General features: G+C 37.3%; 2 protein-coding genes across 2 annotated transcripts; both read right to left on the bottom strand.

The window, feature by feature from the left end:
- Positions 1-339: 339 nt before the first annotated feature.
- Positions 340-3,790, bottom strand: LOC116032638 (probable inactive ATP-dependent zinc metalloprotease FTSHI 3, chloroplastic). Its single transcript, XM_031275305.1, has 4 exons — positions 2,529-3,790; positions 1,904-2,227; positions 1,354-1,654; positions 340-783 (listed from the first exon to the last, which is right to left on the bottom strand). The coding sequence occupies exons 1-4, from the start codon at positions 3,570-3,572 to the stop codon at positions 581-583; spliced, it is 1,872 nt and encodes a 623-aa protein (XP_031131165.1). The 5' UTR covers positions 3,573-3,790; the 3' UTR covers positions 340-580.
- A 1,038-nt stretch (positions 3,791-4,828) lies between these two features.
- On the bottom strand, positions 4,829-13,652 carry LOC116032936 (peroxisome biogenesis protein 22-like). Its single transcript, XM_031275683.1, has 8 exons — positions 13,248-13,652; positions 11,747-11,980; positions 11,610-11,657; positions 10,909-10,965; positions 10,572-10,673; positions 8,041-8,106; positions 6,558-6,659; positions 4,829-5,315 (listed from the first exon to the last, which is right to left on the bottom strand). The coding sequence occupies exons 1-8, from the start codon at positions 13,338-13,340 to the stop codon at positions 5,211-5,213; spliced, it is 807 nt and encodes a 268-aa protein (XP_031131543.1). The 5' UTR covers positions 13,341-13,652; the 3' UTR covers positions 4,829-5,210.
- Between the last annotated feature and the right edge of the window lie 72 nt (positions 13,653-13,724).

Genomic DNA, 13,724 nt, shown 5'->3' with positions numbered 1-13,724 from the left:
TAGACAATTTGATGATTTTATGTGTTGTTTGTCTACTAGCATTAGTTAAGGAATTTTTAAGAGACATTGTCATATGTTCATAAACTCAAAACTTAATGTTCAAAAACACGTGCGTCACAGGTTTTGGCAGGCGAAACGTTGTCATTTTGGACCAAGCTCAATAACTCAAAATATCATGCCCTAATAGGTTATGATTTTCATGATTTCTCTGATTGTTCAGCATATGCATATATGGACTATAATCCTAAGGTTTCAAATAAGTTTGGCTTTTTTTTTTTTTTTTTTGTTTTTTAACCTGCTCATACAGAAATTAATAAATGACCATAGTCTATCATGACATACCTAAGAAAAATATTCTTTCTCTGAGAATAAATAGGATAAGAAACCATGGGTACCAAGTTGTATAATGGCCAAATTCTTGTGTGATTCCAGACAACATATAAGGATACAAAAACATGATCACCAATCTTCATCTCAACATATTTCCACCAAATTAAGAGTAACCTACGAGATTTCGTGACTCGTGAGATTTCAGCGTTGAAAAAACACTCACTTGAGAAGTAGTAAAAGCGCATAATACTCAGCTCAGTGTCTGATATCCCAAAGGCCCTTGTAATCCATCTCGTCTCGTTACTCTCGTATCATTCATCTTCATTAGAGAAGGTACCCAAGGGAACAACTTCCCTAGCTCCTTACCTAATGGACTGGATTGCTTGTTGTCAATCCCAAATTTTGCTCTTTCTATTGCTTCCATTATATCTTCTCTCGAGACATATTCAGCCCCTGTAATGCGAAATAAAAGACAGAATTGAGACCACAAATATGTAAACCACCTGGCACTAACATATCGTAGCAGCAAATGGACATTACAAACATGAAAACCAATTTTATTATTATTATTTCTGGGTTAGACCACGAGGTGTCCCGACTCCTGAGTAGGCCTTAACTATAAGAAGCACCTTTAAGCCTGTACCATACTCAGACTAATCCCCGTTCGCACTGGGCTGGCCCAATTAAGGGGTAAAGTGCTGGCCATGTTGGTTTTCCATACGAGAGAGGGGGTTAAAACTCCCAACATCTCTTAAGGGATGAGAGTGCACGGCCACTCATGCCAACCTAGCTGGGTTGAAAACCAATTTATTATTAAACTCAAGTTAATAAGTTTAAGGTGTTCAAGGTTTCCCTTTCTTTCTGACAGCAGAGAGAACAGTAATATTTGTAGCGCAATTTCATGATAATAATAATCACGACCCTTTGCAGCGTCTATAAATCAACAGATACGGCAGACAAGAAGGCAGGGTAGAGATGCTAGAAATCAGAAACTCTAAACAGTGTATAATGCATCAATCTAACCTCTACGAGCAGCAAGTAAGGCAGCTTCATTGACTATATTCGCAAGGTCAGCACCCACAAAGCCTTGGGTAAGTGATGCAACTAGGTTACAGATAAGTTCCATATCTTCCTCAAGGGGTAATCCTCTCAAGTGTACAGACAAGATCTTTCTCCGACCATCTTCATCTGGTTCTCCGACAAATATTTTCCTGGAGAATCTCCCAGGTCGACAGAGGGCAGCATCTAAAGCTTCCGGTCTATTCGTTGCAGCGATAACAATGACATTGATATCAGATTCGAATCCATCCATCTCAGTCAGTAGCTAGAGCAGTGGAATGATTATTAATTACCACCCAACAAGTAACATAAGCAATCAATCTTAAATATCACTTGATATAATGTTTCCACCTCCCAATTACAATAGTAAAAAAAAAACCTTTTATGATTTTTTCTTAACAGACACTCAATGTAGAAGTTCATATTAAATACTACTCCGAAATTGCCAACTGATTCTAAATCCAGTTAATGCATTACAAAGTTACCAATTAAACTTATAGAAGTCGTTAAGTACCTGGTTCAATGTTTGGTCTCTTTCATCATTAAAACTTCTGCCACGCTTTCCTCCAACAGCATCAAGCTCATCAATGAATATGATAGAAGGTGCGTTTTTTCTTGCAACTTTAAAGAGGTCCCTGATGCGAGCTGCTCCCCTTCCTACAAAGAGTTCTACAAATTCACTGGCAGAAACAGAGAAAAAGGGTACTCCTGCTTCTCCAGCAACTGCCCGTGCTAGTAATGTTTTTCCTGTACCAGGTGGACCCACAAGTAGGAGACCCCTAGGTAACTTTGCCCCAAGTTTACTGTAGTTTATAGATCCTTGCAAGCACAAAACTATCTACAAACAATAAAATGCACAATTAGCAACTTTAAGAGTAAGTAGCCAGTGAAATCGTCCAGAACATAAAAATGATCCTATGGCTAGCTAACTAGCTAAGTGCAAGAAATTTCAATAGATTCACATGGTGAAAAGTTTGCAGAACAGTTAATAGGTACATGCACATAGTGAAGCATTAACTTTCACTTATAAATGTTACACCTTTTCCACTTTTATTCAAAAAGGACAAGGGCGGCAATAGTCAGTGTATTAAATCATTCAACAAGAGTCAGAAATCTTTGATCGTCACAATGAGACTTACCTCCATAAGTTCCACTTTTGCAGCATCCACACCCTCCACATCACTGAAATTTACCGAATGGTTAGCTGGCCTCCTTTTTTTTGCAGGACTATTGGCAGCAGATATTTGACGGTAGAGAAGCCACATTAGGGGTGTCAAAGGAATCCATAAGGACAACACGGTAATCAGCAAACTCCTCATTGACATAAGCGCCGATTGAGGGGCTGAACTATATGCTGTTCCCTTTTCTCTCATTAGACTAAGAAGAAAACCTTCATCGTGATCAATCTTTCTTGTAGAAAACTGCCACACAGGGGCAGAACTTCTGCCTCTTGACATTTTATTCAAGATGTTACTACCAACTCGATCGCTCCTCACAATCTCATTGCTAGCTCCATCACCAGCTATACTCTCGGATGGAACTGATACTCTATCCTCTGCTGTTTCAGTGCTTTCGAGATTCCCAGGGTCCGTATTATAGTAAATACGACGAGTGCCTTCCTCAAACTGAACATTAGTTACCGAACCACTCTGAAGGCTCGTTACCAAGTCCGAATACGGAACAACTTTTGGAGAAGCCACCGCCGTCAATCTAAGAAACAAGTAACAAATGCCAAGAACAATAGAAATAGACATTGATAGTGTCACTCTCATATTCTTCCTCAGAAATGTCCCAATATTATTTAGGGCTGATCTAACCGAGAATCTTTTCAATCTCCTTGACAATAACCGCAACCTTGGGCGCAATCTCAAAGAAACTCTCCTTCTCCTCCTCCTCACTTCATTACTATCCCTCTGCCTAAAATGTGTCTCTACATTTCTCCTCTCATTTGTTAATGACCTAACCTCTGTGCTACAAAGTAATAATCTTTGCCGAGATTTACAAAAGCTATAATTCAACCCTAACAATGGCGCAGAAAGTGAAGTACTACAATTGGATAAGGAATAAGATATTATTCTACTATTATGCGTCGCCAAAGATTTGGACTTTCCACTATGAAACTTAATTTTTTCTTGGAAAGACAAAAACCCGTCATTTGATATAACAGGAAAAGATGCTGCCATTTTTTTCTATAGCGCACGGAAGAGCGTTTCCATAAATCCAATAAAGTAGACGAGAATTACATCAATAAGCCGTCTTAAAAGCTATGAAAAATCCACGAAACCGACTCATAGTGTGTTGGAGCTTGTAATACCTGTTCCGATTTTGCTTTCCCTGATCTTGGAGCTAGCAAGAGTTCGGATAGAGCGGGCTTTGGTTTCTTCCTGGGGAGATTTTTCTGGTATGGTGTATCCTGAGGATTAGGATTTTTATTACTAACGCAGGGATAGTGAGAAATAGGCCTATTTCAAAACGGGCCAACCCATACTATGCGACTTGACCCGTGAATATTCGGGTAGAGTCAGCTATTTGATAATATATAAATTATATTTTGTGTATCTCATGGTTCATCTTGTAAGTAGTGACAACAATTCAATGTAACCTGGATAGAGAAAATCTAGCTCCGCGGGAATGGAGAATTTTTTCAAAAAACATAGACTGGGATGACATCTCCACCCCAAACGGCTAAACCCGACCCGGAACCCCGTCCTTCGTCCCCAACCCTAAACTGATGAGAACTAATGCTCAGTTTGAGGAAGGCACCAAATAAATCTATCGATGAGAATAATTTGGAGAATTCAAAATTCGCGTGTGCATATGGGGCATGTATTGTATGCATAATTAGTTATGTGTGCATATTAAACATTTGTTGTGTGTAAACATAAGATATGCACACAAGATATGCACACAAGCTTAATATGCACAAGTGAGTTTTGAATCCCCCAATTACACACAACACATGCTTAATATACACACGCAGATTCATGTTAATATACACACGCGAATTTTGAATCCCCCAATTGCACACAGCACATGCCAATTGCCATCTATGCATACGCAAATTTTGAATCCCAAATTAATCTTATCTATAGATCTATTTTTTTAATGCACTATATTGGTTCTCATGTGCCCATGAGAATGGTGGTTCTCAAGACCATATGAAAACACTTTTTTTAAATTAGAACGTGTAAATAAGCATGAATGCACACAATTATGTGCACTCATACTAATTCGCACATTCTCACCTGAAGAGGTGTTATCATTTGAACACAAACATACACACACACACAATTATACACACACACACACTAGGCGGGCATGCCTTACCCTTTTTGCAGAATAGGGTAGGCTAGCTTGGACCACTAAGCCCGTTTTGAGAGCTTTACGTACTCCACATGCATAAAGAGACATTTAGAAATTAAGAAAAGAAAAGAAAATCTCAGTCTAATGATTAATCTCCTTGCCCCTCTATTGTCTTCTTTTTATTTTACATAAATTTCTCCATCTTCTCAGAAGCCAAAACTTCATATCCCAATTTTACAACAAATAATTACACATGATTCAACAAATATAAAGATCTGGCCTTTTTTGCCTTCAGCATTTGCAGCAAGTCAAATCCTTAATTGTAATACACAAACACCATATGAATGAATACCAGAATAATACACAGTGCATGCCTGTTACTTGAAATCTTGCAACTGCAAGGCAATAAAGATGAGCATGACCCTTGAACAAAGTTTTAAAATCCAAAGAGAGAGACCCTAAAAGCAAGTGCAAAATGTATCGAAATAATCCTTTTTTGCTACTTTTGCGCAGGCTAATTAAACGCATCCGAAGAACTGCTCCAAGGAGGGTGAGTTGAAAACGTTTGCGGCCATTCGTTCTGGCTTGGTGGGTGAGATGTGAAGCTGGTATTTGATGAATCTCTGCACCCATTATTGGAAGGATGTATATTAATTGCATAAAAATGGAAGTATGGAGTTATAAACGGTAATAGAAGTAGAGCAGAACACAGTATAAAACAATACAAAAGTTAGATACAGATCAATGATGGGCACTATGGTAGTTATTGGCCACAATTTGTGAATACCACGGGATGAAATGTTTACACGCTATGCATAATTACAGAAACTATGACCCTAGGGGTAACCCCAACCAGTCAATGACTGAAATGTGTAGGAAAATAAAGGACTGGACAAAAATGTGAAGATTTTAAAACTGGGACAAAAATAAGAAAAGAGCATTTGGGAGATGTGTTTCAGTGTCAGAAACGCATCTCCTAAATGCGTTATTATTAATTTTTTTTTCCTGCACGTTGACCACAGATTTATTTTTTTATTTTTTAACATGAGATGCAAGTCTCACTTGCGTCTGTGGTCAACGTGCGGGGAAAAAATAATAATAACAAACGCATTTGGGAGATGCGTTTCTGACACTGAAAGTCTGAAACGCATCTCCCAAATGCTCTTTTCCTATTTTTGTCCAAGTTTTAAAATCTTCACATTTTTGTCCACTCATCTATTTTCTTTCACATTTCACTATTTCAGTCATTGACCCGCCGAATTGGTCGGGTAATTGGCTTGGTAACTATAAGGTTCCAAGTTCGACCCCTCACAGAAGCTACCTATTGGCCTTCTTGGTTTGAGCCGGTCAGCTATGGACAAGGCGGACTTCACCCAGAGCGCACCTTCAAGTAGCGACAGCAGGCTTTTCCGTAAATCAAAGAAACTATGACCTATTTTATCAATAATTTACTAGAATCCTCTTTTGTCTCCATTTTCTCACTTACACTTCATATTTTCTATTTATTGAATGATGAAATGAAGATTAGTATTCCACACTCGGAGAAGTACAGGAAGCAACGGGATTGTTACTTAAAAGAGTTGAAGAACAATCCCAGCAAGGTCCTTAAACAACTGTTGCTTTAGTGATTCCAAGTAAAACAAAAATCTCTTTGTGAAGTTCTCCATGAATTCATAGATTCATGCGCCCGTCTATACTACACTTTTGAAATGTGTGCAAAGTGTCCATCCTCAAAATACCTAACCTACCGGTAACTTAATTTATTTATGGTAAATGTATTATCACATTGTTACTTGTAAGAGGGGGAGAGAGAGATTGTAGCACAGGGAAAAGAAATTATTGGTAAAAATGATTAAAAAAATTACCGCTAACTGCGTTACAATTTCAGGATTTATGTCAATATGCCAATCCGGTTCCAGTTGCCTAACAAACGATATTCGCCCATTCTCAGTGCTACAAAAGAGAACCTGCACAACCACCCAAAAATAGTGTATGAGAATAATATTGGAGGGAAAGAACTTTAAGATAGAGCATAAGTGCTGGACCAAATTGATTCATATATATCAGTCCCTGTAAAATCATATTCCTTCACGGGCAGGAATTTTCACTAGTCAAATCTTTAATGTAATTATGATAGGATGGAACTCCTAGAGACAAAAATAATAGAAACAGTTCTAGATTTCAAATTGAAGTGCCAAACAATGGTGTAACCTGAAGAAAAACTATAGATAATAATGCCTGGGAGGTCAGCAGACAGGGAAAGAACAGATTTTGATCCCATAATTCGTATTGTTAGCTTAATATTCTTTGTATATCCTGACTGCTCTCAGATGTAGCATATTGAAATTTGAGCTTTTTCCTGATGGAATATACTGTAGTGTGTATATGAGTTAATACCTGATTTGGTCCATCGACTATTAGGATTTCACCATTTTGATCATCGACTTCCAAACTTGTTCAATTTCATCCCCAACTATGCAATTTTTACCTAAAATAGTCCTTTATCCAAACCAAAATAGTCCTGATTAGGACCATTTTGTCCTAAAATTGAGCTTTTTCCTGATGGAATATACTGTAGTGTGTATATGAGTTAATACCCGATTTGGTCCCTCGACTATTAGGATTTCACCATTTTGATCCTCGACTTCCAAGCTTGCTCAATTTCATCCCCAACTATGCAATTTTTACCTAAAATAGTCATTTGTCCAAACCAAAATAGTCCTGATAATCACGACTATTTTGGTTAAGAATTGCATAGTTGGGGATGAAATTGAGCAAGTTTGGTAGTCGAGGATTAAAGTGGTGAAATCTTAATAGTTGAGGGACCAAATCAGGTATTAACTCATGTGTATATATTGCTGCAAGATAGTAACTTAAAGCATAATCATAATCTATACCAATCTAAGTGCCACACTTCCGTTTTGGAGGTCTTGCAAAATGTTTGACACGTTTTTATACATACAAAGTCTGGTATTTTACCACTCACAAGTCACAAGTTTCATGATTCTTGTGTATGTATACACACACACACACACAAAATATTTTCCCTATAAAATAGAACTGTAACATTTACTATTGGTTTCTTGATCAGTATAACAAGCTGGTCAATTTGTTCCTAAATATCTGTCCCCACTCCACAATGAAGGGTATCTTTTCACTTTGAAATGCTCGTATCTAAAGAGGCTGCATATCAGAACAATTTTTTGAAAAGTTACTGTGTTTTTACTGGGAGGTAAGGAATAACAAAGAGACAGGAAAATGACGTCATCAAGGACATGGTTGAGAACAAAAGTTAAAGAAAATTGCCACCCAATACCAACAATTTTCTTATGCCATGAACCGAATTACCTTGTCCTTCACCAAGCCACCAGATGTAAATACTCCAGCATCTTCTAAAGCCAAGAGGACCTTTTTCTGCATACAACAACTCACCGCTTAAATATGGCAGAAAATTACATAATTAGACTAGCAACATAGAAATACTATAGAATATTTAATGTAGCCCAAGAAGCAACACCATTTTGATTTTTATAAACCACATTACTTTTATTACTTTTGTTGAAACATCATGGAGCAAAATCAGGAATGGTTCAATAATGTTAAAATAATAATCTAGAGCAATATGTATCCTAGAGCAATGTGCAGTCTTGAGCATTGTGCTATTCCTAGAGGAGTGTGATAGTCTTGAGCAGTGTGTAGCTCATGACTATATATATATGTGTGTGTATCAGTGTATGGAGTATGAAGTATGCAGTGAAGTAATAGATATAGAAATATAAGAATTATAACCATTTCTCCATCCTTGATTATTCATTTAGCTTCTTCCTAACTGGCGGGTGGTGTTATTCTCCACCCGCCAGACCTGTGTTTCTTCCAAATTTAACATGGTATCAGAGCCTCTTTCCTAGGCTTTTTTTCTTCTGGTTTTTCTTTTTCCAAATATTTTCCGGCAGTGGCGTAAAAACAGCGACTGTTTTCTGGTCATATCTTTCTCCTCCGATCTCCGATCAAGGTGCCGTTTTCTCCATTGGGTTCGTTTCGAGGAGACGTATCTAGCTGTGTTTTTCCAGATCCTTCGCCGTTGCCGGTCAACTGCCGGTCAACGGCCAGTCAACGCCGGTCAAAGTCGCCGGTCAACAATCTGAAAATTCCGGCGACTGTTTTCCCACTGTTTTTAGTGTATGATGCTATCTTTTGCATCTTGAACTACCATATCTTTTACCTCTTTTCCTGCTAGTGTCAAGTATTTGTTCAGTTCACACAACATCTCCCTCCATCATAGCATCACATGATGTCCCAAACTGCAGTAATACTATGGGCAGTTTTCTGCAAAATTGCTGCAAATTTCTTGGCAACCATTGATGCCTATGGGTGAAATTTGAAGGTTTTTGGATTTATTGCTGAACTTCTTTGGTTCTTCCCATGGTGTTTACTATTTTTTGGTATAACCGTGCTATTTCTTTATCTCCGGTATGCCTTATCCCATGGATGTTAAGTTTCAGCACTACTATAAAGGCCTTTGATTATTTTCCATGTTTCAAGTAAGGGGAGTGTGACTATCTACAATCAGTGTGCTATCTTCAACTCTGTGTTATTTTCCTTTGCTCTGTTTTGGGTTTATCTTCATTTCTACAATCAGTGTGCTATCTTCAACTCTGTGTTATTTTCCTTTGCTCCCGTTCACCTCCGCTGCTCTCGATGAAGATTGTTGTTGGCAAGTCATAGAGTGCTTATGTTGCTGTGAGGGTGTTCGTGTTAATCTTTACCCTTGGAGCCATCATTCCCAAGGATGTTCGTGACAAGCTTTGCCCTTGATGCATTTCCAAGGGTTGTGTATAGCATTGTCTCTCCGAAGCCATCCAGCGCTGTTATCCTCTAGCTGCTTGTAATCTTCATTTGTAATTTAGAATGGAGTTTATGTTTGACTTCAAGCTTGGAACTTCTAGATGTTCCAGCTTGAGGGGGAGTGTTGAAACATCATGGAGCAAAATCAGGAATGGTTCAATAATGTTAAAATAATAATCTAGAGCAATATGTATCCTAGAGCAATGTGCAGTCTTGAGCATTGTGCTATTCCTAGAGGAGTGTGATAGTCTTGAGCAGTGTGTAGCTCATGACTATATATATGTGTGTGTATCAGTGTATGGAGTATGAAGTATGCAGTGAAGTAATAGATATAGAAATATAAGAATTATAACCATTTCTCCATCCTTGATTATTCATTTAGCTTCTTCCTAACTGGCGGGTGGTGTTATTCTCCACCCGCCAGACCTGTGTTTCTTCCAAATTTAACAACTTTTATAAACCACATTACTTAATTGTTTGTCGTGCTTCTTCATTTTTTAGCACTAAGGGATGGTATTAATAATCTCCACAAAAATTGCTTTTTAGTTTCTATTTAATCCCTGCCAGCATGAGAGCTTCAGTAGATACAGTACATGGGCCAGCAAATAACAGTGGATTAGTGTCTTGGATCAAATGACCGGAATAAGTGCCAGTAGCAAACTAGCAATTGGCTTACATGGAGGGGAGGAAAGAAGTTAGACCATTTTTAATGATGTTTTCTCATAAATATTGGTTCTAAATGAACGGAGATAATGCTTTCAATAGATATAGTTCCTAAAAATGGTTGTACCTTCTGTTCACAGTACTACTACTACTTGCATGTATTCAATTATTATTAACCATGACATGGGATGATGGGAGAGCAAATTTGCTGTGCTCATTGCTGATGCACAAAACCATCAAATTGCATACTTTATAGTACTTCCCGATATCAACCTTTTACTAATTACTCAACAAATAATTAAAAGTTTCAAAGGAAATAAAATCAACAACTGTTTAATCATATGCATTATAAGCTATGAGTCAGCACTTACTTCACTTTCATCATCTAGAACTCTTTCCATGAGATAAAGATCACAATATTTGGTGATTTCAAGCAATACTTCCAGGACAGAGGATCTCACAGTTACTTGTTTCTGTCAGGGAGGAAGACAAGATTGTCAGAAAATATAAACATTCGGTGAAAATGGGACAAGATGAAGAAGTTATCCATTGCACTGCCAAAAATGGCACAGGATATTGCCCAGGTTCCTCTATCCACAAACTAAGAAAATGGAGGCAGTCACATAATACCTAGGTGACTGCCTGACTGGGTGCAACAACCATGATGTAAGATGCCAACACAGTCGAGAAATGAAAAATAGCACTGACCTGAAGCTCCTCAGGGGTAGTTTCCTCAAGGATCACACCAAGTAACTGACAGGTTACCTGTAGAGTATAAATCAGGGAATGTATCAGGCAAATGAAGAACTAAAGGTTGGACATTACGTATTTTGTTAATGATGTCATCACAAAGGATTAAACAACATCTTCAGTTATCCAAAGCAGATAATATTTGGGTGGGATCAGATACAGAAAACCATATAAAATGAAAACGCGATAAAGACTATTCAAGTATTATTTTAGTCCAATGAAGTTGGTAGGAAATATAGTTCAGTCCAAAGACAAAGACAACAATCAAATGGGCAATCCTTTTCCTCCATACAGTATATTATAACAACTAACAACCACAGCCTTGTTAATTTTTGAAAATGAGCAGAGTTCAATCGTGTTTGAAAAACCTCTGCACTTTAAGCAGATTTTGATGAATCCAATGATCTATATCAAAGCCCATGATATCAATAATTTTTTTGGGTACATAGGATGATATCAATGTGACTGCAAGAAGAGAATATAAGATATAAGATACCCACTAAAGCTGAATTTTTATTGCACAAGCATTTCAAGTTTCTAAGATATTAAAGTTTTGCTTCAATTCATTAAAGGCCAGTAGGCGACTAGAGCTTGCAGTAAAACAGAAATACTTTGTAGACAAGAATAGCATGTAGAACTGTAGAACTGTAGAAAGTTACCTTCCTCCCTTCACTCAGCTTCTGCCTGACTATTTGCCCCAGGGTTGGCTGCAATATCAAGGTTAGGAGATTTAATTTATACACAATTTTTTCTGGTAGGAGGGGAGATATGATAGGGGATTCAACATGCAACCCACCTTTACAGGCTGAAAAAACTCATCAATAACATTTTGTGCTCTTGAATCATCTGATGGGTTAACAACAGAAGTTGTTATAGTTGCATTTGTATGACTACTTGCACCAGAACTACTAGATGGTGCAGCTTGTCGTTTTGGTCGTCTCCTTTGAGTGCCACTAGGTGATCTCAATAGTCTCCAGGTAAACACTATTGCTAATGCAAGACCTGCCAAAGCCCCAACAGATTTTGTATCCTGTAATTTGACAATGCTACCATCATTAAAATGTATAAAAGGGATTTCAAATTCTACATGCATAATAAGTACAAAGGGATTTCGTCCTCTAAATATAGACATTTCAACAAAGTGAGGACCTGTCAAAAAGTAATATAATAAAACTAAGACAGATAATAAGGCAACAATAAACCTGAATAGCCAGAAATGTAGTTTAAAGCCAATACTAATATATTGCCTGTAAATTACACCATTAAAGCCATTCTAGAAAGAAAATTGTTCCTTAGGAATAAAAGTAGTAAAAAAGTTTAGATCTTTAAACCAAGGTCTCCAATATTTTCATGAATTTCATTTTTGAACAACAATATATTGTTATTTTAGTTCTATTATTAAAACACCAATATAAAAATAGAGTCAAAACTATCATTTGCCTGTTTTGTCGGACAATGCACACAAGGGAATTCTATTTTGGCATTACTAAAATATTGCCTATAAATTACACCATTAAAGCCATTCTAAAAAGAAAATTGTTCATCAGGACAAAAGTAGTAAAAAAGTTTAGATCTTTAAACCAAGGTCTCCAATATTTTCATGAATTTCATTTTTGAACAGCCATTACAAGTGTATCTTCTCTCAGTTTGATAAAAATTATCAGGTGTACACTTCACTAGTTCACTGTACAAGATTCAGACCCAGAAAAAGCCTACTCCATTTGACATGAATGATCTGCATTTGCATGCATGTACAAATCAAATCCTAGGAAGCAATTGAGAAATACGGAGTAGAAGAAAAGTTTGTGTTTCCTCATTATACACAGAATAGCAGTATAGCAGTAAAAGCTCATATATTTGTCATACTCAAAGCATCTCCACACTCCCTGAGTTAAGGGCTCCAAAGAGGGGCTTAAATGCTTAATTCCTAAATTTGATCTTCTTTAACTTAAACCATTTATTTAAGGCACACCAATAGCACTTTGTAAGAATAATTGGGTAGTAACATTACATTTATCCATGGTGAGATGGCATGAGCTTAAGGATCATATTTCTCATCTTATAAAACTAGAACTGAATATAAAATTCCTTTGGAATGCATTCATGAACTTGTTAAACACAACACTTATATTCTCCATTAAAACATTTTTGCTAAATGCCATTGGGCACAATTGTGATAATATAATCCAATAAAGGGGAAACAAAATCACAGCAAACAGCTAATATCTCTGAAGTAATTATAACAACTATAAAAAAGGAACTTTCAATTGCAAAACGATTAGGGAACAAGGATGAACCATGGAACGCAAGAGATTGGAAATCCTGACGGTGAGAAAAGCGCCGAATCGCTTGATCAGCTGAACGACGTCGTCCTTGGAGTAATCAGCCATGCCAATTGTAATTCGATCGTTTACTGTATAGTGTGGAGACGAGAATCGCGACGACTTCGTGTTCTGTAGAGGCTGCCTCTCCAATTAAGAATCGATCGACGAGTCCTACTACAAAAAATTGAGTTCTTCCATTGAAGATTGGTGCCCACTGCCACAGATTGTAGAGAGATAACAGTGAAAGAAGAAGAAGAAGAAAGGGAAGACGGTGAAAGATGAGAGAGGTGTTCAATAGATCCTGCCGTCGACGTTGTCGGAAAGAATTCTCAACTCTGCGACAATACGAAGCGATATACCTTTCTTCGTGTTTTTTTTTTTAATTAATAATACTTTGGTCCATTTATTTTGGCATTTTTACTCTTCTTTTTTTTTTTTTTTTTGGGTGGG

This window comes from Ipomoea triloba, chromosome 10 (assembly GCF_003576645.1).
Source record: "Ipomoea triloba cultivar NCNSP0323 chromosome 10, ASM357664v1".
Classification (NCBI taxonomy): domain Eukaryota; kingdom Viridiplantae; phylum Streptophyta; class Magnoliopsida; order Solanales; family Convolvulaceae; genus Ipomoea; species Ipomoea triloba.
The sequence above is the reverse complement of the archived record's forward strand: the minus strand, read 5'-3'. Positions and strand labels throughout refer to the sequence as shown.

What these genes read in the sequence shown, in the direction of transcription:
- LOC116032638 (XM_031275305.1), bottom strand. Translation starts at nt 3,572, where the DNA reads ATGGCAGCATCTTTTCCTGTTATATCAAATGACGGGTTTTTGTCTTTC. An exon ending in GAGACCAAACATTGAACCAG is followed by an intron (nt 1,655 to 1,903) that starts GTACTTAACGAC and finishes CCACTGCTCTAG; the next exon opens with CTACTGACTGAGATGGATGG. An exon ending in CTTACTTGCTGCTCGTAGAG is followed by an intron (nt 784 to 1,353) that starts GTTAGATTGATG and finishes TTCGCATTACAG; the next exon opens with GGGCTGAATATGTCTCGAGA.
- LOC116032936 (XM_031275683.1), bottom strand. Translation starts at nt 13,340, where the DNA reads ATGGCTGATTACTCCAAGGACGACGTCGTTCAGCTGATCAAGCGATTC. An exon ending in GTGGCTTGGTGAAGGACAAG is followed by an intron (nt 6,660 to 8,040) that starts GTAATTCGGTTC and finishes GTGGTTGTGCAG; the next exon opens with GTTCTCTTTTGTAGCACTGA. An exon ending in AAATTGTAACGCAGTTAGCG is followed by an intron (nt 5,316 to 6,557) that starts GTAATTTTTTTA and finishes TAATGGGTGCAG; the next exon opens with AGATTCATCAAATACCAGCT.